Source organism: Mizuhopecten yessoensis, unplaced genomic scaffold, assembly GCF_002113885.1.
Source record: "Mizuhopecten yessoensis strain PY_sf001 unplaced genomic scaffold, ASM211388v2 scaffold1405, whole genome shotgun sequence".
NCBI classification, from domain to species: domain Eukaryota; kingdom Metazoa; phylum Mollusca; class Bivalvia; order Pectinida; family Pectinidae; genus Mizuhopecten; species Mizuhopecten yessoensis.
The window spans coordinates 980741-1008592 of NW_018404030.1; the positions used below are offsets into that span (position 1 = coordinate 980741).

Consider the following 27852-nt stretch of genomic DNA (forward strand, 5'->3'; position numbering starts at 1 on the left):
CTCATTCTTTTTTTGTCAATTGATTGTTGCTGTGTTGAATTATGAATGGTTGAAAGTTGGATTATTAGATGGTTGAGAGGTAAATATTTAAGCATTGAACTGTTTTTGTATGTAGCGCGCATTATGATTTGTTTGCTTGCAAAGCTTTGTCATTCAAATAGATCATAAATACCATACAAAAACAGTTCATTACTTATATTTACATTTTCTCTGCCTCTTATGTTCTTTTTTAACTTATTATTTATATTTAAAATTAAGAATGCCCGCCTTATCGACAGTCCACACAATTTCGTTCAATAGTTTGAACAGCGTATTGTCGCGTGCTGATTGGCAAACAAAGTGGTACATGTACTTTGAATTTTTAACAAACACTTCAATTTTATTCCACAATTCAGTATCAATACAATGGCGTATGATATGTCTATAGGGTGATTTAAGTTTATCAATAGAACTCTGAGCTGAAAGTTAGATTTGAAATTGTTTCAAATCTTTTGATTTTCCCCGGAACAAATTCGTGCATGGATAAATACAGTGAATACCGTAAATCCAACCTTGACCTCCATGAGGGAGTTATTTTTAATTTGAACTTTTCTCTTTGCTCATTTTGTGAAGAATCCAGATGTGAATTTATTTGTTGATTGTATTGGAATCTGACTATAGTCGGTAGATTCTATAACAGCCTCGTTATTTGACATGTCGTCAGTAACTGAATAACCGTGGCTGAGAGACGCGTGAAACTGATAATAGGGTTTGAAGTGAGTGATCTTGCGACGGAGCACAGGGCTGTCAGGGGTTCGTTACAAATGTCTGAAATGTTTATGTGTGCTTTGACTCATATCAGTAGGTCTGTAACATATGTGTCAGTAGGTCTATAGAATATGTGTATTTTAGACATTTGTCCCTTGTTGATCAGTGCAGTGTAACAGACGATATTTCTGATAAATAGCATGAGTGTTAAAATTGTTTCCATTGCCGGCATTGGTGATTTCAACCGATGTGCATTTTGTACGATATTGCAGACATTGGTCTTGTTTTTGTTGTAATAAAAGTATTTTTTATTTATTTTTTTCTTTTGTACATAAATTTACAATGACATTGTCAAGTCTCACAATGTCCAGCGATATTTCAGTAGCCGTCATGTTTATTTACATTGGATATTGAAGTTCCGGTCAGTGTTGTATTAATACGCTAAGAATTGTGTCTCAGAATTGTGTCTCGTGCTGCATGGTAATTAAGTCCCATCAACGACACAGCTTTCAAAGAGGCTATATTGTGACAATGCCATGCAAATGTAAATATTAAACTTTTACATGATGAATTGAAATTTGTTCAATGATCAATAATTTGATGATGTAACAAGGATTATTATATGGTTTAATGGTGCATTATTGCAAGGTTGAATTAATTGGATTTAAATGTTTGTTATGTATTTTAACCTTGAACTTAAAAAAACTGTGATAACATTTAATTTGTGAAGAAATGTAACTATGCACAATTCCAAAAGAAATATACAATTGTGTGACCGCATTGTACCAAATATAGCATGCACACTATGTACACACACTGTCCGCTAATGGTGTGCTCAATCATGTGATTGAAGATTGTTCACCAATTGTATGCTAATGTCTGCACAAATGTGCAGTTGGTACAATTGGTTGATCAATGTAACGGAATAAACAATAACTGGAAGACTTGTTTGAAATAAGGTTCATTAATTGTAGATGTTTCATTTCTGTGTATTTAGGCATGACGCCAAATTTTCTAATGAGTGTTACAAAGTATTAGATTGACTGAAACGTTCGAGAACGGGCCCTGACTTCCTGGCAACAGAGCCGGCAAATCACAGTTTGATAAGTAACTGTGAGATTTGGCTGGCTTGTGCCTGACAATTAGGGAAGTGCGTATACGTACATGCCATAACTTTCTGGTGCAAAATAGTAAGATAGTGATTTTTTTAGCGAGATTTGGTCAAAACTTGTGAAATTGTTTCTCTGAATTAGTGAGAAATAAGTAAAACATTTAAAACAGAAATAATATTGAAAAGTAACAAAGTATTATCTCATTTACGTTATTTTGTAGCCTCTAATTAAGTGCCCTGCCTCAGATGAGAAATCATATCATGGTACAAGCTTAAGGCTACTATTTTATCCATATTAAAAACGAAATCATTTTTGTCTCACCGCCACCAAGTGGAAGCAACACACCTTTTTCCGGCGAGGGCAGCAGCATCAACATTAAGTTTTTGCGTTTAACTTAGTTTCACTGGAAGTTATAAGTGCTAGACCAACCAAACTTGGACCATAGATGCATCTTAGGTAGTACATCTCAACCCATGCATCAAATGCTGGATGCGGCCTACCTTTCATGGTCCATTGACTTTGTCAGCATCTCCATCAAGTTTTTGCATTTAGGTTAGTTTCTCTGGTATGTGCATTGATGGTCAAAGCGGGTCACAGGCGAGACATATCAATCCGAATGGCTTGTTATTGTTAAATCTTTTCTCAATTTATGCTAGCAAATTTTGCTTTTGCAAATATCATTTGTCCATCGTCGCATAGTGAGCTGATGTGCGGTCCAACAATTGAATATAAAATGATGATAATGAAACATTAACTTTATCTATATGTAGACAATGTCATCTTAATAATTATACATTTTACATGATTGTATAAATAAAGGTTACTAAATAAGTGACAGTTGGTTATCATTTTTATTAGCCTGTCATCTACGGCTGTTTAAATTATCTGTTGTCTGTCCTTAAACAAATCTTGTTGTTACTATTTCTGAAGAAGTACTGCATGATACATTCATACTTCATTACGTATGTTTCTCCAGATGGTAAAAAAAAAAAAAAAAAAAAAAAAAAAAAGGGCTGTGAGGTGGCCATCTTGATTTTGACAGTTTAAGTTTCTCATTGCTATTAAGTACTGGAAGAATCTTTACTCTGATTCCATTAGTAGGTTTTTGTTGGTCCATATTGTAGTTGTTAAGTTTTGGTACTGATCACAAAAAGAAGGTGTCTGCCCTAGAACTAACAATGATCTTACCATGGTAGTGCCAAAGTCGGGTTGAAGCTTGTGAGGTTTTCCTTTATCAATATAGAATAGAATATTAAAGCTGTGTTTTTGTGTACAAAACTTGCAATGCTTAAAGTGGCATCTGAGTATCAAATTAACTATAGAAGTCGGATGGTGGGCTGCTCATATCACCATCCCTTTCATCTACGTGTCCTCTGCTGTCCTGAATCAATTTTTGTTGTTGTAAGAAGCATGAATCTGTTCTAAGATAATGTGTCGAGGTCAAATATCAGCGTAGAGTTCTGTTTGGGATCAAATGTCAAGAAAGGATTTAATGAGCCATTTACCCCTCTTGAAGCTTAAATCAAAACATGCACAACGTTAAGTAGGAACCCAGTAATCGGCATGTCTGCCTCTCCGTCCCTTGATAGAATCCTGTCTGGACAACTTCCTTGTAAATTAGTAAGCAAGCTTCAACAATAATTTAAATTCATGAGTGGTATATAATGTAGTGCCTCAATATAATTTATGTTTTTGTTTTAAACTTTTCCTCAAGAGTCATTGTACTTTTTATATTTTTTTACAAGTCCTGCCTGGACAAATTAGCAAAAAGTATGTGTTAAATTACAAAGAAACTCTCTGGGAGTGATACATAGAAACTCTCAGGGAGTGATACATAGAAACTCTCTGGAAGTGATACAAAGAAACTCTCTGGTAGTGATACATAGAAACTCTCTGGGAGTGATACATAGAAACTCTCTGAGAGTGATACATAGAAACTCTCTGGGAGTGATATATAGAAACTCTCTGGGAGTGATACACAGAAACTCTCTGGGAGTGATACATAGATACTCTATGGGAGTGATACATAGAAACTCTATGGGAGTGATACAAAGAAACTCTCTGGGAGTGATACATAGAAACTCTCTGGGAGTGATACAAAGAAACTCTCTGCGAGTGATACATAGAAACTCTCTGAGAGTGATTCATAGAAACTATCTGGGAGTGATACAAAGAAACTCTCTGGGAGTGATACATAGAAACTCTCTGGGAGTGATACAAAGAAACTCTCTGGGAGTGATACAAAGAAACTATCTGGGAGTGACACAAAGAAACTCTCTGGGAGTGATACATAGAAACTATCTGGGAGTGGTACAAAAAAACTCTCTGGGAGTGATACATAGAAACTATCTGGGAGTGATACAATGAAACTCTCTGGGAGTGATACAAAGAAACTCTCTGGGAGTGATACATAGAAACTATCTGGGAGTGATACAAAGAAACTCTCTGGGAGTGATACATAAAAACTCTATGGGAGTGATACAAAGAAACTCTGGGAGTGATACAAAGAAACTCTGGGAGTGATACAAAGAAACTCTCTGGGAGTGATACATAGAAACTATCTGGGAGTGATACAATGAAACTCTCTGGGAGTGATACAAAGAAACTCTCTGGGAGTGATACATAGAAACTATCTGGGAGTGATACAAAAAAACTCTGGGAGTGATACATAGAAACTCTCTGGGAGTGATACATAGAAACTCTCTGGGAGTGATACATAGAAACTCTCTGGGAGTGATACAAAGAAACTCTCTGGGAGTGATATATAGAAACTCTCTGGGAGTGATATATAGAAACTCTCTGGGATTGATATATTGAAACTCTCTGGGATTGATACATAGAAACTCTCTGGGAGTGATGCATAGAAACTCTCCGGGAGTGATACATAGAAACTCTCTGGGAGTGATAATAGAAACTCTCTGGGAGTGATACATAGAAACTCTCTGGGAGTGATACATATAAACTCTCTGGGAGTGATACATAGAAACACTCTGGGAGTGATACATATAAACTCTGTGGGAGTGATACATAGAAACTCTCTGGGAGTAATACAAAGAAACTCTCTGGGAGTGATACATAGAAACTCTCTGGGAGTGATACAAAGAAACTCTCTGGGAGTGATACATAGAAACTAGAAAAGGTTTCTCATTAAACAGACCACTTATATTTTTGGGATTCGATATGAAATTTCAATCAAAAGTTACAACAAATTGCAACATTGACAAGACTATCCCTCCAACAGATGAAAGAAGACAGAGAAGAGAAATAATGGGAAAGATACAATAACATAGAACTTATGAAGATTTTATGGAGGGATCTCTTGTTTAACATCATTTAGCAATATCCACTAAACAAAATGAAACCATATACTTCACCAAATAGTATGTACATTGACGTCTTAACATGGTATGCATCAACTTTTTTTATTTCTAGTCGGCAATCCACTTAAAATTAATAGCAGCAGTTGGACTTCACAGAAGAATAAAATAAAAACAGACATGGATATTGATTTCATTAAAAAATTCAGACAAATATTGTTTTTTCTGGCTTTGGTTGTTGATGTTTCAGAAGCAACAAATGTGCAATCTATTGAACAATTACAAGTTCTAACATTTCCTTTCTGGTATAATGTACTTTATTGTATTGATGATGAGTTGTTTTGTCAGAAAATGGTTTGATAAAGGACATAAGAAATGTGTCAAGTTAGTTTTCAAAGCTTAAAATCATTATAGTAGCGGACAACTTATTGATCCAGGAAAATATATGTCAGTCTATTAAGATCAGGAAAATATATGTCAGTCTATTAAGATCAGGAAAATATATGTCAGTCTATTAAGATCAGGAAAATATATGTCAGTCTATTAAGAAAAGGAAAATATATGTCAGTCTATTAAGAAAAGTTGTAAACAATTCAATTTAATCTTGAGTGCAGAAAACGTTTTTGATAGAGCCTGTATACCAAGCTATATTGATATAATAAAATAAAAAAATATCAAACAGTTTGTGAAAATATATATGACGCTAAAAATAGGAAAATTAATTTGTGAGTACAAGCTCATTGATGTGAATACTACTATCTGTCACATAAGTACTAGGTATGGGTTGTTCTTGACCCATTCGACCACTGTCCATCCACAACATTAGACATCGGTCTAAACTAGTCAATACATGGCCCCATGTTATCAGTCGATAATGACTATCCTCTCGTTTACCGTACTGTATCAAACTGTTCACTTAACTACTAATTACATCGTATCAGGGTTGTGCACTCCATGTCAGCTACACCCAACGGATCTGGGGGAGCAGGTACATGCTTCTCTTTCAACAATTCGTCACAATGTATTTAAATAGTGAGGACACAATGTGCTACAAACGTGACGTCACAACGTGTTGGTAATTGTCCCAGGTTAGTGGTGAGTAAGTACGTTTGACCACGTCTAGATAGTACACCGGGTCTGTTATTTTACCCAGATCTAAACCGTCACCGATTAAATCTACTTTACGATGTTTCATCGTTTGTGTGACTACAAACTCTTTTTGGAAGCGTAAGAATAAGGGGCGAGCGTAGGCTGGGAGGTCTGTTTCACAGATACGAAATATCGCCTGGAGCATTTCTGGTTGTACGTCTTTTTCGCCCTTCAAAGAAATAGCAGCCATTCCAGCGCGTCCGTCTGAATCTGAAAATTAAATCCAGATACGACATTTAAGTACGTTGTCTCTATATACGACATTTAAGTACATGGTCTGAAACACCAGGTTTTATCTCTAGATACGACATTTTAGTACATGGTCTGAAACACAACGTTTTGTCTCTAGATACGACATTTAAGTACATGGTCTGCAACACAACGTTTTGTCTCTAGATACGACATTTTAGTACATGGTCTGAAACACCAGGTTTTATCTCAAGATACGACATTTAAGTACATGGTCTGAAACACAACGTTGTCTCTAGATAGGACATTTAAGTACATGGTCTGAAACACGACGTTTTGTCTCTAGATACGACATTTAAGAACATGGTCTGAAACACAACGTTTTGTCTCTAGACAGGACATTTAAGTACATGGTCTGAAACACCAGGTTTTATCTAAAGATACGCCATTTAAGTACATGGTCTGAAACACAACGTCGTCTCTAGATAGGACATTTAAGTACATGGTCTGAAACACGACGTTTTGTCTCTAGATACGACATTTAAGTACATGTTCTGAAACACAACGTTTTGTCTCTAGATAGGACATTTAAGTACATGGTCTGAAACACAACGTTGTCTCTAGATACGACATTTTAGTACAAGGTCTGCAACACAACGTTTTGTCTCTAGATACGGCATTTAAGTACATGGTCTGCAACACAACGTTTTGTCTCTAGATACGACATTTTAGTACATGGTCTGAAACACCAGGTTTTATCTAAAGATACGCCATTTAAGTACATGGTCTGAAACACAACGTTGTCTCTAGATAGGACATTTAAGTACATGGTCTGAAACACGACGTTTTGTCTCTAGATACGACATTTAAGAACATGGTCTGAAACACAACGTTTTGTCTATAGACAGGACATTTAAGTACATGGTCTGAAACACCAGGTTTTATCTAAAGATACGCCATTTAAGTACATGGTCTGAAACACAACGGTTTATCTCTAGATACGACAGTTAAATACATGGTCTGAAACACAACGTTTTGTCTCTAGACAGGACGTTTAAGTACATGGTCTGAAACACAACGTTTTGTCTCTAGACAGGACGTTTAAGTACATGGTCTGAAACACAACGGTTTATCTCTAGATACGACAGTTAAATACATGGTCTGAAACACAACGTTTTGTCTCTAGATAGGACATTTAAGTACATGGTCTGAAACACAACGTTTTATCTCTAGATACGACATTTAAGAACATGGTCTGAAACACAACGTTTTGTCTATAGACAGGACATTTAAGTACATGGTCTGAAACACAACGTTTTGTCTCTAGATACGACATTTAAGTACATGGTCTGAAACGCTGAGTTTTGGTTTTTGTTTCTGGATACAATATTTTAGTACATGGTCTGAAACGCTTGGCTTTGTCTCTGGATAGGACAGTTTAGTACACGGTATGAAACGCTGGGTTTTGTCTGTAAAAAGCTTGTGTACAAACTTCGAGGTCATTGGCCTATTGCTAATTTAGTAAGCGGACCAAAGATATCGCAGAGTTCATCTGAAAAAATGAAATCACTTACCGGGGACGTTTACTGATGACGTCACACACTTACCGGGGACGAGCACTCCATACACATTCACGTCCTGCGTACATGGAAGTGTACTGATGACGTCACCCACTTACCGGGGACGCGCACTCAGAACACATTCACGTCCTGTGTAGATGGAAGTGTACTGATGACGTCACACACTTACCGAGGACGCACACTCCGTACACATTCACGTCCTGTGTAAATGGAAGTGTACTGATGACGTCACACACTTACCGGGGACGCGCACTCCGTATACATTCACGTCCTGTGAAAACGGAATTGTACCGATGACGTCACACACCTACCGAGGACGCGCACTCCGTATACATTCACGTCCTGTGTAAACGAAAGTGTACCGATGACGTCACACACTTACCGGGGACACGCACTCCGTATACATTCACGTCCTGTGTAAACGGAAGTGTACTGATGACGTCACACACTTCCCGTGTTGAAACATTTTCCCCTTTCCATCTGTTAAAACACACAGCTGTATATTGCATACATAAATGGACATGGAGTTTCTTTGCAGTTAATCGGATTGTGATGAATTGACATTATGTGAATAACTAGTCAATTGCAGTGAACTAAACAGGCAATGTCAAAGTCTTGGAGATATATACATTTTGATCTAATTGGGGGGGGGATTGATATAAGTTACATTTGCTGTTGCACAATATATCAAGTTTTTATGCATTCTATTAGGTTTCATTCTTCTATTTTGTTAGGGCTCTGCCTTTTTAAGAATGAATAAGAACATCTCTCTGAAGCTAGAATTGTGGTCAGGACGAACACGATTACCCTCTTATTCCTGTTAATGTTAATCATTTCATGTCTATCATTTCTGAACGTGGATTGAAAGCTGGCATACACGAGTACGTGATGAACTTTATGCTCCGATATCCAGATTGAACATTGAGCTTTGTCGAGTATTTAGCGACGAATAGTTCAGAAAGCACATATTCGAGATTGCAAAAGTGGCAAATGCGGTCGCCATATTTCTTTTCCCCCAAAACACCAGAGTCGGAGTCATCATTGACAACAAGCAACTTAACCCAGTCTATTCATTAAAACAAAACCTTTTGTATTTTTTTTCCATTTTTTTCCTATTTCAGAATTGTGTTTGACAAACAAGAGATGTCATATAAACAAAGGGATTGGTCAACAGGCACAGCTTTTTTAAATCCGTACACAAATATACCGAACTATAATAATTTATGGATTTAATATGTAGTCAATTAACATAAGACTTATCAAAGAATACTGTGAATGCGAATTATGTTTTGAAATAAAAATAACACTAAATGTACAATTTATATACAGTATTGTACAGAAATATATATGCTTTATATTGTTTCTTTCTGTGACGGATTATGTTGAACCAGCAGGACGACGCAGGGTCTGGCAGATTAAATGCTTAACTACACTTGCAGAAATAAATTTCATTTATATAGTTCCCATTTTTAAATGCAATAAATACACTTGTTGAGGAGCTGAACACAAATATCAACAGTAAGAATTAAAGCTCAAGAACAATAATTAAATAAAATATACTATATCAGTTATCATAATGATATCGTGATATTAATAAAAAAATAATTGAAAGTACATAATTCAATAAGGCGTTTATTGAACTTTAATGAAAATGCAAAATTATTGTGGTCCGGAAATGCATTTCGTTGCTTGTTTAGTTTATTGGGAAATATACAGTGTGATTATTTATTTACAGCTAGATATGTGAGGTTTAACGTACAAATGAACACTTAAGAAATCCTCTTTGATACTTAGTTACGCAGAATGCAAATATCACTATCATCTATGTCAGGTAGTAGTGATATAAAACACTGTTCAGTATATCGACCCTTCGCCCGTATCATCAAACAAGTATATATCTATGTCAGGGAGTAGTGATATAAAACACTGTTCAATATATCTACCCTTCGCCCGTATCACTAGACAAGTATATATCTATGTCAGGTAGTAGTGATATAAAACCCTGTTCAGTATATCTACCCTTCGCCCGTAACACTAAACGAGTATATATCTATGTCAGGTAGTATTGCTATAAAACACTGTTCAGTATATCTACCCTTCGCCCGGATCACTAAACGAGTATATATCTATGTCAGGAAGTAGTGATATAAAACACTGTTCAGTATATTTTATATCTACCCTTCCCCCGTATCATCAAACAAGTATATATCTATGTCAGGGAGTAGTGATATAAAACACTGTTCAATATATCTACCCTTCGCCCGTATCACTAGACAAGTATATATCTATGTCAGGTAGTAGTGATATAAATCACTGTTCAGTATATCTACCCTTCGCCCGCATTACCAAATAATCATATATCTATGTCAGGTAGCAGTGATATAAGACACTGTTCAGTATATCTACCCTTCGCCCGCATTACCAAATAATCATATATCTATGTCAGGTAGCAGTGATATAAGACACTGTTCAGTATATCTACCCTTCGCCCGAATCACCAAACAATCATATATCTATGTCAGGTAGTAGTGATATAAAACACTTTTCAGTATATCTACCCTTCGCCCGAATCACCAAACAATCATATATCTATGTCAGGTAGTAGTGATATAAATCACTGTTCAGTATATCTACCCTTCGCCCGCATTACCAAATAATCATATATCTATGTCAGGTAGCAGTGATATAAAACGATGTTCAGTATATCTACCCTTCGCCCGTATTACCAAACAATCATATATCTATGTCAGGTAGTAGTGATATAAATCACTGTTCAGTATATCTACCCTTCGCCCGTAACACCAAACAATCATATATCTATGTAAGGCAGTAGTGATATAAAACACTGTTCAGTATATTTTATATCTACCCTTCCCCCGTATCATCAAACAAGTATATATCTATGTCAGGGAGTAGTGATATAAAACACTGTTCAGTATATTTTATATCTACCCTTCCCCCGTATCATCAAACAAGTATATATCTATGCCAGGTAGTAGTGATATAAAACACTGTTTAGTATATCTACCCTTCGCCCGAATCACCAAACAATCATATATCTATGTCAGGTAGCAGTGATATAAGACACTGTTCAGTATATCTACCCTTCGCCCGTATCATCAAACAAGTATATATCTATGCCAGGTAGTAGTGATATAAAACACTGTTCAGTATATCTATATATCTATGTAAGGTAGTAGTGATATAAAACACTGTTCAGTATATCTTATATCTACCCTTCCCCCGTATCATCAAACAAGTATATATCTATGTCAGGTAGTAGTGATATAAAACACTGTTCAGTATATCTACCCTTCGCCCGAATCACCAAACAATCATATATCTATGTCAGGTAGCAGTGATATAAGACACTGTTCAGTATATCTACCCTTCGCCCGTATCACTAAACAATTATATATCTATGTCAGGTAGTAGTTATATTAAACATTGTTCAGTATATCTACCCCTAGCCCGTATAACTAAACAATTATTTATCTATGTCAGGTAGTAGTGATATAAAACACTGTTCAGTACATCTACCCTTCGCCCGTATCGCCAAACAATCATATATCTATGTCAGGTAGTACTGATATAAAACACTGTTGAATATATTCACCCTTTGCCCGTATCACTAAACAATAATATATCTATGTCAGGTAGGAGTGACATAAAACACTGTTCAGTATACCTACCCTTCGCCCGTATCCCCAAACAATTATTATCTATGTTAGGTAGCACTGATATAAAACACTGTTAAGTATATCTACCCTTCGCGCGTATCATCAAACAAGTATATATCTATATCAGGTAGTAGTGATATAAATCGCTGTTCAGTATATCTACGCTTCGCCCGTATCACTAAGCAAGTATATATCTATGTCAGGTAGCAGTGATATAAAACGATGTTCAGTATATCTACCACTAGCCCGTATAACTAAACAATTATATATCTATTTCAGGTAGTAGTGATATAAACCACTGTTCAGTATATCTGCCCTTCGCCCGTATCACCAAACAATGATATATCTATGTCAGGTAGTATTGCTAAAAAACACTGTTCAGTATAACTACCCTTCGCCCGTATCTCTAAACAAGTGTATATCTATGTCAGGTAGCAGTGATATAAGACACTGTTCAGTATATCTACCTTTCGCCCGTATCACTAAGCAAGTATATATCTATGTAAGGTAGTAATGATATAAAACACTGTTCATTATATCTACCCTTCGCCCGGATCACTAAACAATTATTTATCTATGTCAGGTAGTATTGCTGTAAAACACTGTTCAGTATAACTACCCTTCGCCCGTATTACTAAACAAGTGTATATCTATGTCAGGTAGGAGTGACATAAAACACTGTTCAGTGTATCTACCCTTCGCCCGCATCACTAAACAAGTATATATCTATATCAGGTAGTAGTGATATAAATCACTGTTCAGTATATCTTATATCTACCCTTCCCCCGTATCATCAAACAATTATATATCTATCTCAGGTAGTAGTTATATTAAACATTGTTCAGTATATCTCCCCTTCGCCCGTATCATCCAACAAGTATATATCTATATCAGGTAGTAGTGATATAAAACTCTGTTCAGTATATCTACGCTTCGCCCGTATCACTAGACAAGTGTATATCTATGTCAGGTAGTAGTGATATAAAACACTGTTCAATATATTCACCCTTTGCCCGTATCATCACCCAATTATTTATCTGTGTATTTTAAAAATGAGTTAAGAATGTCATATTAAGGATATGATAATTGTAATATTTGAATTTCAGTGATATCATTGATGTATAGATTAACTTCTAGATATCAGACTATCGCACCTACCTAAAAGTATCGCCCACTCTGTCTCTAAAGTACAGGTTATAGTGAGCGTCCATGTACACTAAGTCTCCAAAGTTGAAGTAGCGGTCCCCTTCTTCAAATACGTCGATGAGGATCTTTTTCTGACTGGCCTCTATGTCCCCCTTGTAGAAGCCGGAATACGATGGTGGGATGCCGGAGATAGGAACGCCTTCCTCTCCTGTACAGGACAATTAGAGATTCCGTAAATAGATTTTAAGTATTATCTTAATACATAAGTATAACGAAAGCCTTTAAGATAATGTCAACAAACCCCATAATCTTTGTAGGGAATTGCAAACTTCATATCGATAATTTTAGAAACGGATATGTTATATGTGAAATGATTTAATCTCCCAAAGTATTAAGAATAGAAATGTGTGAAAAATGTGCTAGAAGCGTGGCTAAAAGTAGTCCAATCTAGTTGTAAAATAGCTACAAATATATTATAATCTCCGATCAGGTTCAATAATGAAATAAAGAAAGCGTGTAAAACTAACCATCCATGATGTCTGACGTTCCATGTAAAACTAACCATCCACAATGTCTGATGTTCTATGTAAAACTAATCATCCACGATGTCCGACGTTATCTGTAAAACTAACCATCCAAGATGTCTTACGTTCCATGTAAAACTAACCATCCACGATGTCTGACGTTCTATGTAATAGTAACCATCCACGATGTCTGACGTTCTATGTAAAACTAACCATCCACGATGTCTCACGTATTATGTAAAACTAACCGTCCACGATGTCTGACGTTCTATGTAAAACTAACCATCCACGATGTCCGACGTTTTATGTAAAACTAACTATCCACGATGTCTGACGTTCTATGTAAAACTAACCATCCAAGATGTCTGACGTTCCATGTAAAACTAACCATCCACGATGTCTGACGTTCTATGTAATAGTAACCATCCACGTGCACGATGTCTGACGTTCTATGTAAAACTAACCATCCACGATGTCTGACGTTCCATGTAAAACTAACCGTCCACGATGTCTGACGTTCTATGTAAAACTAACCATCCACGATGTCCGACGTTTTATGTAAAACTAACCATCCACGATGTCTAACGTTCTATGTAAAACTAACCATCCAAGATGTCTGACGTTCCATGTAAAACTAACCATCCACGATATCTGACGTTCTATGTAAAACTGACCATCCACAATGTCTGATGTTCTATGTAAAGCTTACCATCCACAATGTGTGACGTTCTATGTAAAACAAACATCCACGATGTCTGACGTTCTATGTTAAACTAACCATCCATGATGTCTGACGTTTAATGTAAAATTAATCATCCACGATGTCTGACGTTCTAGGTAAAACTAACCATCCACGATATCTGACGTTCTATGTAAAACTAACCATCCACGATGTCTGACGTTCTAGGCAAAACTAACCATCCACGATGTCTGACGTTCCATGTAACACTAACCATCTACGATGTCTGACGTTCTATGTAAAACGAAGTTGTACCAACACATAAAAATATGGGAAACAATTACATTGGTGAAGAAACGCAGAAAAAGTTATACAAACTTCCTTTCTTTATTGCGAAAAATACTAAATTACAATGGTTTTACTACAAAATTTACCACCACACTCTTAAATACCAAATCTGTTATACGTAAATGGGAAATGGGAAATTCATTTGGCTCCCTTTTTAAAACAGAAATATTATTGAACACACCTTATGCAAAACTAAATATTACAGATTAAAACATGTTTTTAGAATGTAAGTACTGGTCACCTGAGCTTTATTTTCGTCTGTCGTGTGTCTTATGTCTTATGTTTATTTTCACATTTTGGACTGTTTTCTTGTAAACTTGGTAGTAATCATCTTGTTGTGGAAGAGGGATCAACTTGTTTAATTGGGATTCCTGCCCTGACCTCATGGGGACAAGGCGGGGCTCCAAAGGGAAAATTGACCAATATTTCAAAAATCTTCTTATCTTGACTCAGGTCACGTCCGTCAACCTCGGGGAGGGGTAAAGTTTACTTTAGTTTACAGTGTTCATAGGGAAATTACACATTTGGGTATATTTTGTACATTTTAGCTATAAATCATTAAAACGAGATTGAATTGATTATGATGAGGTAGCAGTTAGATGGTAGTATTTCATTAAAAGAATTTATTTGAATAGCTTTATTCATTTAAATATTCATATATTTATTTATTTTGACATGACTTGTATTCGGTAATGCATGTTTCTTTATTTACACTATTTTTTCACTCTACGTCTAAACAATGACAAATTACTATATTACAACTCAGGTAAGCGTTAAGGTCCCTTGGTTCTTTTGATAAATTTAACGTTTATTACTAGTATTTCTAGGCGATTTAGGGAAAGTGTATGTTGAGTAAGAGCCCACCTACATGAAACCTTTTAAAAGATGTTGTGGTCAACGTTTATGTTTTAACCCCATGATACTCATATTAAACACCGGTGTTAAGAAATATAAATAGAATATTTTGAACTAAAAGTTTGGTTTGTTTGTGTTTTACGTCCTATAAACAGCTATGCTCATTTGAGGACATGCGTAAAGTTTAGCGGTGGCGGAAAATCATAGTTCTAGGGGAGAAACCACCGACCTGCGGCCAGTACCTGGCGACTGATCCAGGTAGGCCTCAAATCCGCGACCCAGTGGTTGCGAGCTTGTGATTATCAAAATATTACAAAGTGAAATTAGTCTGAAATGTGGTATTAAGGTTGGTGATGCTGGGCTTCTTTTCTTTTTTTTAGAATGCAAATTAGTCTCCAACCAAAGGGGTTTTGTTCAGTCTAATCTTTCTCAAAAAACATTATAAAATTTCTCAATAACTTTTTGCAGTATATAAATAGGTAAATACACTTTAGATAGAGCGTCAGTTCATAGCACTCCTTGTTCTATACATCGTAAATAGTGTAATAGAAAGTACCAAAATGTCTATAAATATACAAAGTCGATCCAGCATTACAAATAACGAAAGGACAGACTATATATCAATGATTTATATAAGGTCACATTAACGTTGGTTTAACATTTATATCAAAATACGTTACCAGGGAATTTTACTGAGGTTTTTGTGGTTTCGATCGCCAAACCATGCTATTTTTTCGTGGCCATTTTGCTTTTCAACATCACTTGGCCCAGATATATAAAACAACCGTAGAAAGGTGCCATTTGGTACTGTTCAGTTTGGTAACCAAATGGGATTGACATGCTATAATGCCGATAAACAATTGTCATGAACGCATCAGTCTTAATGCCTTATTATAGACAAGGATGAACATTTTGTATTATTTGAAAAACTCAAATTCAAGTTCAATATTTCCGAACTGTATATCTCAATATCAATGCTTTATTTGGTCTTTAAATATGACATTTAGAACCTAATGGATCTCGCTATAGTACTTGTAAAATGCAATCTTGTGTAATTTCGTCTTACCTTTTTTGATTGGGATACATCTGCCGTTGTCGTTTCGAACCGGTATATTATTGACAACATCATACTTGATTACATGACTCGTGACACCAAATCTCCCTTTTGCCGCTACTCGCTGAAATGATGTGAAGCATTATATTTTAGTAACGGAAAGTAATTTAATGGAAAAAAAACCTCTTTGTGTTTCAGTAGAAATCAACTAACCAAAGATATCTTGGATAATCTCACCATAAGCCTTGAGATATACGTAAAGCTTCTGTGGAAAGGAGTTAACATGGAGAACGTCTCAAATCAATGACACTACAGATTCTTCTACTTCAGTCGCTTTCTTCTATCTTTACTAACAACATGACCAACGGAGACGACTAACTCCTACGCTGTACAATGAACAGGACGATTTAGACTTTATTGCCAGTAACACCCCTGTTTTCCATCCATACAGTGTTTACGTGTCGCAGTTGAAATTTTGTATTCCAGAGCTTACTCAAAACACTATGACTTTTGTGATAGATGTTGACAGATGACGGAAACTTCCAACACAGGGTTTCCAAAGATGGAGCTTGATGTTGACAGATGACGGAAGATTTCCAATAAAGGGTTTCCAAAGATGGAGCTTGATGTTGACAGCTGACGGGAAACTTCCAATACAGGGTTTCCAAAGATGGAGCTTGATGTTGACAGCTCACGGAAAATTTCCAATAAAGGGTTTCCAAAGATGGAGTTTGATGTTGACAGCTGACGGGAAACTTCCAATAAAGGGTTTCCAAAGATGGAGCTGAATGAAGACTATGGACAAGTCATTAGTTCTATTGTCGCCATCAGTATTTCATTGGGGATAAGGCTATTTTATATGATTCCACTTTATTTTGAACTACAGATTTGTCCGGATCATTTTCACTATTATATCTCTCTGTCAAATATAATTTCCAAAAACAACTCAAAATATCATTCTTTGGAGTTTTGAAAATTGCAAGCCTTTTTTGATCCTATAAATTTCATCGTAAGACACTTCAAGCTTTTTACATTTTTTTTTCTCCAAAATAGGCCCTCTTTTGATTTACATTTTCTTTTGGTGAGGTGTGGACCTAAACGTTTTCGCAACAAAAATACTCACTAAAATTCAAATGAGCACTTGGTGCGTTTTTCGTAGAAGCATAAGGCTGAAATTCTAAAAAAGTCTAAAGAGTTATTTCCCAAAAGATGCATGTTGTCAAACCAATGATGCATTAAAGAATATTTTTTTGATGCAACCAAAACTAGGGATCATAAGATACAGTAAACATGTAACAATATCTTGCTCTGGTAAGTAATCATATATTTACAGACAAATCAGCAGCCGGAAGCCTTCTCAAGCAACTATATTTTACAGACATAAACCTTATAATTTTTGTATACCAAAACTATCTTCATTATAGAAGGACTAGGTCATGAACTACCAGTGACAAAAATATCAATAAAACATTTTTGGTGGAACCTATTCAAAGAAGGGATCAGGTGACAATATGGTCTATACATCAGAACTCATGGCTAAGTGTATAGTAATATCATTATGACTGAAACGTGACAGAAAAGAAGCAGATATTTGTTCCAGTTTAGCTAGAATGAATATTTAATCAACAGAAAAAAATGTTTGGAAACGGTTCGTTGGTTTATTCCTTTTCAATATGGCCACCAAAACATTCATGCTACTGTCTAATCAGTTGTCAGATTCCCAGACAATTTTCTTGCAATATCAATGGAATTAAGAGATTGTACGTTTGTTTGTTACTTTGTTTTTATATATGTAAGTGTATAAGTTAGACGCCGTGTTCACAGCTGATGACATTTATAGATAATGTTTTGCAAGATACGAGAGTTTGAAATGTGTTAAACAAATTATGCGAGTCTTTGAGTTTGTTTTCAAACTGGTAATTCTAGATTCACAAGAAAACAACTTATTTCAAGCTTTGTCGGAACTTCTTAGCCCTTTGGTGCAACTGTTTTAGATTTTGAAGATTGCTATGATAGCCAAGATCATAAAGTATACCTGATGTATGAGCACACATATCCATAGTTCTTTGACCAACTGGGCATTTGCAGTAGCTATCTTTTATTTGATTATTATCATTTGGTGTCGTACTGTACTGAATCCAAACATTAGATTTAGTCTGGCTTTTGTGTCTCGAACAAATCTGACAACGGATTAGGTCTTGAGAGTGCTGATGCATAAATATTTCATAATCTTTACGAATTCTGACTTTACTCTCTTGGAGAGAGCTGGTTGTTTTCACCGTCTGATCCAAACAGTCAAAAGTTTTTGTAAGTAGACACTTCATTTGATGTGCAAGTTCTTTGTCTTTTCTGTCAGTTGCCGGTTATCTTTGATAAATTGGTCCCCGTATTCAATTGAGACATGCAGTCAAAATCTTAAGCGCTTCCTCAATTATATCAATGAAGCAATTAGATATTAATTGTGTTCTAACAATTATTCAATGCTTAAGACGGCGATGATACAATCCATCGGGGGTATTAATACCAGATGCCTCTAACATTGGCAGGACATCTCTAAAACCACGATCAACGACTACATTGTCGTTTTGCTCCAACCATGTGAGCTTGTCTATGAAGTTTATGGTAATGCTTGCATCATTTTGGCTTCCAGAGAATGGTCCTACTTTGTCCAAAATGTAGCCATCAGGTAGAGCTATGCTAATGAATTTCAGATAATTACGCTCCTTCTGGCCACCGTAAGACATTCTCTGAAGCTTATGATCAGCACTTTTTTTTTAATATAAATATATGTACTATCTATTAAGGCAGTCCCTTTTCTCTAAAGAATGTTTCTGAGAATGAAGTATTGTGTGAAAGTATCCGTTTCCTACTCAAATAGTCAGGACCAAGGAACACTAAAACTATAGATTTATTCAATACTTGTACCACAAAATGAATGGTTTTTGAAATACTAGGCAGGGAAATGCCGAAAAAAGTGGAACTCTTAGTTACAAGAGATATCAGTTTTGATCTTAACCCAAAACAGTAAAAGAGCTTTATGTGTAGTTGTGGTATATACTGAAGAAGAAAGAAAAGTGACCAATTACGAATGGATTAAACTGTTCTTTGACCTAGAGACAAAAAATAGAATGAAGGCTGACTGATTCTTTGATAATAAGTTCGACACTTCTAAAAGGTTATCAATTATTTCAGATGACCTATTTCATGATTGAGAATTCAAAGACTCTCTTCCTTATAGGATAACCTGTGTACAAGGGTTCAGGTCATTGCCAATAAGATGAAATGAGCATTCACGTGATGACGCAGAACAACACAATTTGTGTGTGAACGTTTACTGATGCCTGGCACGTTTTTGCAGAAGTGTGGATTTGCTTCCCTTCGAGTAATAAATGTTAAAACAAAGGCAACATTTTTTTATGTGAATAGGCCCTGAAAAACAGGTCTTCGATTTAAAAGAGAGGAAAACTTCTAGAAGTTTCATTTTCAAAACGTTCTGGACCAGATTCTCTTTTGCGCAAATACCTTATGTAGCACATCGGAGAAATACTAACTTCTTCATTGTTTTTTTTTTCACATTTCATGTACCTTTACATTTACGAGATTTCGCGAAAATACGATGGCGACCTTCACCAATACATTTACTCTTCATTATGAGATGAATATTAACAAATTTTTGCATACATATTTGAAATAACATACTATGAAAATGTTTGGTATACAAGAAAAATGGAAATGAAAAATCCTTTATTTTACATTAAAATTTGCATCAAATGTTTGATTAAACTGACATTCTGGATGATAAATATATTATTAAATAATTCCATAAAATAAATGTTCTAACCCATATATGACGATGCAAAAAACACGTTTCTTTATTCAGAAAAATACTTTCAGGTTGATTTTCCATTTTTCTATGCTGTTATGAGGTTGATCAATCATCTAAATAATTAGTAGAGTATTTCAATGTAACAACTCCAGATATATAAGGGATTGAACAAAACTAAAACAGCAGCATAAAACTCGTAGCACTTCTGAAACAAACGTTATGAGGGGGCAGGCTCCTATGTAATTTTAACATAGCTGGAAATAGTCCCTTTGTTTTGTTATGTTTCTCCTCCTTATCTTCACGACAGATGAACTCCTAAAAGGATTTTGGCCTAAATATTCCATTTATATTAACCGGTTTGGTGCTCTTTTGGTTGTTGTAGATCTGTAAACTTAGGAGTATGTCAGATGGAGTGAGGTTGAGACCTCCTGTTTTGTTATTTATGTAATGATGTCGATGGTTTTGCTGGTCATCTCTGCTTATGATTTATTTTCATTTTAACAGTGTGTTTACCATCTATGCCCACGTAATTATCTTTTCTTGGGGAAAAATACCCGTATACTAACAAAATATGCACACATGTGTAGATACGTAATACTTTTAAAGCAATCATCACATTTTTGAGAAATCAATAAATGGCATCGTAACTAATCTCTCATGATCTGTAGATTTTGATTTTACATAATTTTATTCATACTTTGTCTTTCAGCGGAAGTTTTCCATTCATATGCACTGGTTTGGTGCAAGGCATGCATAGGATTTCAAGGAGGAATTATACTATTTCCCTTGCTTTCGAAAATAGGTATCTACATATATATATATATTTTAATTTACTTATAAATGATATCATATAGTTATGCAAAATTCATTGACTGAACCCACACACACACACACAAGACAGGTGTGTTAACACTATGTCAATGCTGGATTATAAGATAATTTCGGTTTTAATAAGAGTGTGTTTGAAAAGAGAACTGTAACACAAATTACATGTATAATTTATAGGGTAGCATATATTGGTAATTAAAAATTGTCACTAAATACTTGCCATCAACGGAGACCATCTGCCTATGGCGCCGACTTGGCCTGTGACGTTGATAAAGGTTGTCGTTCCCTCAGTCGCACCAAAAAACTCGACGATCCACGGAATCTTGAATCGTGTCCGGTACTCGTTCCATATGTCCGGTCTCAGGCCATTACCTACGGCAACACGGACAGAGTGGACACCATCCAGGTCATTCTAAAGGAGGAAGAAGACTAGTAAACTTGCGTCGAAATTTGTATTGCAATTAACACATGTGGACAAAGGTAAAACGCGTCGTTTCTGGTACATTAGGTTAGCAGTATTTACATCAGCTCTGGTCGATAGATTAGCAGTATTTGTATCAGCTCTGGTACAATACGTTAGCAGTATTTACATCAGCTCTGGTACGATAGGTTAGCAGTATTTACATCAGCTTTGGTACAATAGGTTAGCAGTATTTTCATCAGCTCTGGTACAATAGGTTAGCAGTATTTACATTAGCTCTGGTACAATAGGATAGCAGTACTTACATCAGCTCTGGTACAATAGGTAAGCAGCATTTACATCAGCTCTGGTACAATGGGTTAGCATTATTGATATCAGCTCTGGTACAATGGTTTAGCAGTATTTACATCACCTATTGTAGCCGTTCTATATTCATTTTTGACGACACTTTTCACTGGTTAACTACCATCGTTATTATTTGTAGATAATGCATGCACTTGCATATGTGATTTTCCAATAAATGTGCGTGCTTTCGCAGATGAAAAATGGTTGGCCGTTATACTTGTCTCCTTTGTCTAGTGAAGATGCACTAATGTATTGCTGTATACCAACAAAAGGGTCTTTATAATTTCTAGATTTATAGCTAGCCTCTACATCTATCAAAATCCTGTTAAGACCCAAAACTGGACAAAAGATCCTTCTTCAAGATGTATTGTAGTTAGCTCTTGATTGCCATCAACCATACACCTGTTCAGGATGAAGGGTATCATGACGTAATTAAATCCTTCCCAAATATTTCCATGTTTAACAGGCAAAATCTAACAACTGTGAACAGTATCAGAAATGATAAAAACGTGATAGAGTAGATACTATATATGCTTTTGGCATAGATAGTCTCTGGCAAAATAAGATCTTATACACTTTACCACCATGACTAGAAGTCCAGGTAACACTAATATATAACATACTTGTGGAACTCTCAGGAGGTACCGACAGAGCTCGCCGATATACGGCAGTACTGTGACTTTGTACTTCCTAACATCCTCCCAGTAGTAACGAGCCGAGAACCTCTGGCGAAGCACGAGCGTTGCACCTGTCAAGTATACCAAACTTTTCATGGACATGCGTTCTTTCAATATGTAAGTGAGGCTTTTCACCTACTGGTGAAAAGACCTATTGTTTTTGTTATGTTTCTTGTTATAAGGGCTTTATTTTTCACCAACTGTTGAAAAGACCTATTGGAATTGTTATGTTTCTTCTTCTTCTTCTTCTTCTTCTTCTTCTTCTTCTTCTTCTTCTTCTTCTTCTTCTTCTTCTTCTTCTTCCCTGATTTTGTGGCAACCTAATCTTTTGATTGGTAGCAGATGTGTTAACAAACTGATAAGTGTATTGTAGGCCAAGGTCGAAAGGTGTCATTGCAACATTTTCAAGAACATTTGTATGTCAAAAATCCAATATGGCCGCTATGACGTCATACCTCAAAATGTTTAAATTGCCATAACTCAAAAACTTTTATTTACAGCTTTCATGTAGTAATATCATTTGTAGATTATCTTCAGGGCTAACTTTTTTCATTACATGTTATTAAAAATAAGGTCGAATAAAAAATACTCGCTGTTGTGTCAAAGGTCACCAATTTTTTTCATTTTTCAATATTTAAAAAATTCTTTTTGAAATCGATGCAAAATGTCATTCCGTCTTCAGATTTTCTATAACGTTTTCCGTTTGCAATGTACGCCATTTTGAAAATTTCCTATGATCTTTTTGAAATGCCGACAATATGTTAAAATCCATATTTCTCCAATTTTCCAATTGTTCATCGCATAAAAGTTTCCCCAGATAGGCTAGTGTTTCGAATTATATTAGGTTCTTTGAAAAACCCAAAATGGCTGCCATGACGTCATATCCGTTCTTTCCTTAATGACCATAACTCATTAATGGCTGAACATATTAAATTCATCTTTGGATATGTTTTCAACACTAACAAATGGGGAAAAAAATCAGATAACATTTTTGTGTAAAACGTCAACTTCCAGTTTTCGGCAGGGATCAAATTTCAAAAGTGCTATTTTGGGTAACACATTTAAAAAATCTTCTTCTTAAGTTCAACACGGTGCTCAGGTGATTGGCTATCAAGTTTGTGAAAAATTATTGACCTTGACCTACTTTCAAGGTCATAGGGGTCAAATGTCTAAAACTCTGTATACGGCCTCTTCTCAATAACCAAGAGGCTAAGGGCGATGCTATTTGGTCAGTAGCATACTGCTATCAATTGCTATTTATTGTAATACATAAACAATTGTGTCAAAAGTCAACTTTCGGTTTTCGGTAGGGGTCAAAATTCAAATGCACTTTATGGGGTAATTAACTTTGGAAAGCTTGTTCTGGGGGTGTTTAAGGTCTAGAGTCTTGCTATTTTATATGTAAGATGCTAGGATGTTTAGCTATAAGGCCAAATAAGTCCTAACGGTGAAAAGCTTGTTAAATTGTTAGCAAACAATTTCTAGTTTTGTCATCGTATTGTTCAGATGTCAGCAAATGGGGGATCTATCGAGCACACTGCTTCTTTAATTTCAAGCAATGTATTGTATACAGCCTTCTGAAATACCAACAATATGAGCAGTTGATCGATCATCATCCTTTTCATTGCTTTCCGAGCAACAATGTTCATTCTTTGATGCTGCAACAACTGGTCTGCCTGGCCATTTTTCTTCTATGATTTCGACTAAACCATTCTTGAATTTGCACCTGAAAACATTTCTCAATGTGACGGCAGAGGAGACTTCGCTTCACAACGAATGATGTCGACATTTTGCAGGTGCATTGTTTTTGAATGATGTTGCAGTCTGCCAAAGCGTTCAACCATTATATTGTCCGTTCATCCGGTAGCTGTGTAGTGACAGAATGTATTGAATGGCCCTTGTATTGACCAAACAGGCGATATCAATGGCACGGAAGCCTAATTCTTTTCACTGTGGTGTTTTTATTCTAATTCGATAAAAAAATGTAAATTCCCATTGCGGTAGAGACACACGATTAAACAAAGAGCTGTGTTTCCCTATCACAAAGGCAAAAAACGTATAAAATGCTAATGATGCTGTTTCGTTTCCAATCGTATTTCACGGCCAGAAAAGTTCAAAAGTGGGCTATACATTTTTTTTATTGAAATCAAATTTTACATATTCACCATGCAACGTAAAGAAACAAATGTATTGTGGTCCTAGTGTTGATACGTACCGACGTCAATTGTGTTGAAGAGTCCGTGCCCACAGGCGGCGCTGTGATAGAGAGGTGTGACGACATAGACGGTGTCAGCCTCGTTATACCATATCTGTTGGTAGAACTTGGAGAGACCTATCGCCTTGGCCTGGTTGATAATTGCGGGCTTGGGTAAACCTGTAGCATTTAATATGATGTCAGACTGGAGGATAGGGGATGCGTCGATTGCTCAAGATATAAAAAAAAACCTTTAATGAGTCTACTTCTGACAACGGTCACTACTTCAACAATGTACGTAGTAACAAAAAGAGTATTCATGATAACGTTCTCATGCTCAAGCATGGATTTTATGCTCAGGCCTAATTACTTGTTCCGGTTATAGATTTACAAAATTCCTATTTTGTCAACGTTTTGGAAAACATTTGAAGGGTCTTTAAGTCGAATACTGTTTCGATATTTACAATTGACTTTTTGATATTGATCGTTTGACATGATTTAAGTGGAAATTTTTCGTCTAAGTCTGAAATTGCTGATACATTTGCAAAAAACATAGCTTAAAACTCTCCCAAAAAATTCTAGTCTTTAAAGAAAATCAGCAACAAACTTTTTAAAGTAAAACCGAAACGTAAAACATCTGTTCCTAGTCGAAAAGATCGTAGAGAGGAAGTTGTCCTCGCTCGGCTTCGTACTGGGCACACATATCCTACTCATTCGTACCTTTTAAAACGAGGAGATCAACCTTCATGCCACGCATGTGACACTTTATTTACAGTGAAACATTATTTAATAGAATGTTCCGATTTTAATTACATTCGTTATAACTACTTTCGAGTCACGGATATGAAAACCCTATTTAGTTCCGTGTACTCGAAGGTATTATTTAACTATTTGAAAGACATCGGTCTATTCTATAGACTTAACCCACCTTACCCTCTTTGACGTTATATATACCACATAGTCCATATCATCAACTCGTTTTCTCTTTTATTATTTTAACACCCTTTTTATTTTAATTATCTACACATACAATGCAAATGCTTTAAAAAAAATGTCTTTTTTATCTGATTTTATCTTCGCTACTCACATGCTTGTTTAAAAAAAATAGATGACATAAATAAATAAATCACCATGGCCCTAAATGACCACAGCTGTCGATGGGCCGTGAAACATAAACAAACAAACAAAGAAGAACCCGAAGAGTAGATAAAACAGGTTGTCGAAGTAAAGATAAAACAGGAAGTCGAAGTAAAGATAAAACAGGGAAGTCGAAGTAAAGATAAAACAGGAAGTCAAAGTCAAGATAAAACAGGTTGTCGAAGTAAAGATAAAACAGGAAGTCGAAGTAAAGATAAAACAGGGAAGTCGAAGTAAAGATAAAACAGAAAGTCGAAGTAAAGATAAAACTGGAAGTTGATTTCTCCTGCAGTACCCGCAATGTAGAATAAACGGTAAGTTTAATTAAACTGTAAAAACCCGAAATGTAGATAAAACAGGAAGTTGAATTCACATGCAGTACATGAAATGAAGATAAATCAGGAAATTTAATTCACCTGTCATACCTGAAGTGTAGATAAAACAGAATGTTGAATTCACCTGTAATACTAGAAATGAAAATAAAACATGAAACTCAATTCACCTGTAGTACCGGAAATGAAAATAAAGCTGGAAATTGAATTCACCTGTGGTGCCGGAAATGAAAATAAAGCTGGAAATTTAATTCACCTGTAGTACCGGAAGTGTAGATAAAACAGACGAGAGATTTCAATGACAGCTCAGACCGGACAGTCTTACATATTTCTGCGGGATGAACTCTGAGCAGTTCCAAGTCCATTGAAAGATAACCCCCTGGAAGTTTGGAATCTCCTTTTCCGTATACGTATATCGGCATGTCAACCGGGAGTTTATCTCTGATGGTATCGATAGATTCCAAAAGTTCGTCACCTTAAAGTATGGGGAAATGAAAGTTTATGAACGCATTATTGGTTGAAAACATTCAGGAAATCTTAAGTAGTAAAACCGGACTGAATAAGAAACAATAAAATCATCCGGAGTATTTGTTATTGATATTTGTTGATTAGATGAACTGCAAGTAATTTCAGAAGCCTTTTCCCCGTCCCCGGTTTCCGACTATTGTCAAAAACTTCTGATTAGTAATATTTTTCACAGCAATGTCTAAATAGTAATTCCTCATTAGTAATAATTTTGACTGTGACAATATCAACACAAACCTGAGACGCAAAGTGGCCCGTAGCACTTTATTTAGTCAACAGACTCGCACATTGTTTCATTACCTGATGCTGCCGTTGTAAGACCTGAACTTACCGTCCCCTATGATAAGGACCTTAGCGTCGCACACCAGAATAGAGTGGAGCAGTGGCCTGGACTTGGTGTGGTAGTTGATAAAGGCGTCCACCAGTCCCAGCTTTAGGAGGCCTGGTAAAACACATAGCAAATAGGTTTCTTAGATAGCAAGATTGTATCGATAATTCGCATTCCAATTAAAGTACTAGATATGTTAACATGCCATGCAATGGATTTCCTATGTGTCTCTGGCACCGACTGTCGGGTACTGTCTTACATATATGTTTCATATAGTAATGTCAAAATATGTAGTAACGTTCTCGCACAGTTCTGCTGAATAATGAAACATAAGAAGAAGAATATTTCTTTGTTACCACCAAAGTATATTCTTGGTGCTCACATTCGTTATGTAATGTGTTGTTTCCGTTTTTGCAATAACAGTGAGAGTTGTGAGACCCATGACAGTACTCCCGTGTACCGAATTATCTCTCTCCCTTCCCAACACCCCTGCAAGTGGGGGATCGGGAAAAGAATACACCTGCTGTTACTTACTGCATGTATCGTAGGAGGCGACTAATGTTGGAACCCCGTGCAAAATTGGGAATTTGGTTTGGTGTCCTCTATTTTGGGACACAAAAGCGATCAAAATAAATCTGCTGCACCCATTGCAATATTTGGGGTTTTATCATTCTTTCTACTTCTAACTACCTTTCATTTCGTAGCGCCTTGCTTGGCAACACTCCACTTTTGGCTTTAATGTTGAGCATTAGCCCAGGTGAGTAAGACAATGGGTTCTGTCCCCAGGCCGGGACGTGACAAAGTCCATGAAAATAGTAGTTGTTATACCCTGCTTAACGGTAAACATTTAGGGGAATCA

General features: G+C 36.0%; 1 protein-coding gene across 4 annotated transcripts in view; it reads right to left on the reverse strand.

Annotated features, from left to right (window-relative positions):
• Window positions 1–5705: 5705 nt before the first annotated feature.
• Window positions 5706–27852, reverse strand: part of LOC110461664 (very long-chain acyl-CoA synthetase-like) — a 31175-nt gene continuing 9028 nt past the window's right edge. For 3 of the 4 annotated variants that reach the window (XM_021515236.1, XM_021515244.1, XM_021515253.1), the window contains exons 3-11: window positions 26997–27107; window positions 26397–26615; window positions 24693–24851; window positions 22424–22548; window positions 21255–21446; window positions 16393–16504; window positions 12933–13128; window positions 8477–8574; window positions 5706–6535 (exon numbers count right to left, since the gene is read on the reverse strand). In XM_021515236.1, the coding sequence (XP_021370911.1) occupies window positions 6225–6535; window positions 8477–8574; window positions 12933–13128; window positions 16393–16504; window positions 21255–21446; window positions 22424–22548; window positions 24693–24851; window positions 26397–26615; window positions 26997–27107 (1523 nt within the window). In that variant the 3' untranslated portion in view covers window positions 5706–6224. Of the gene's footprint in view, window positions 6536–8088; window positions 8575–12932; window positions 13129–16392; window positions 16505–21254; window positions 21447–22423; window positions 22549–24692; window positions 24852–26396; window positions 26616–26996; window positions 27108–27852 lie in introns of all 4 variants that reach the window. The other variant, XR_002464168.1, reaches the window with a different exon arrangement.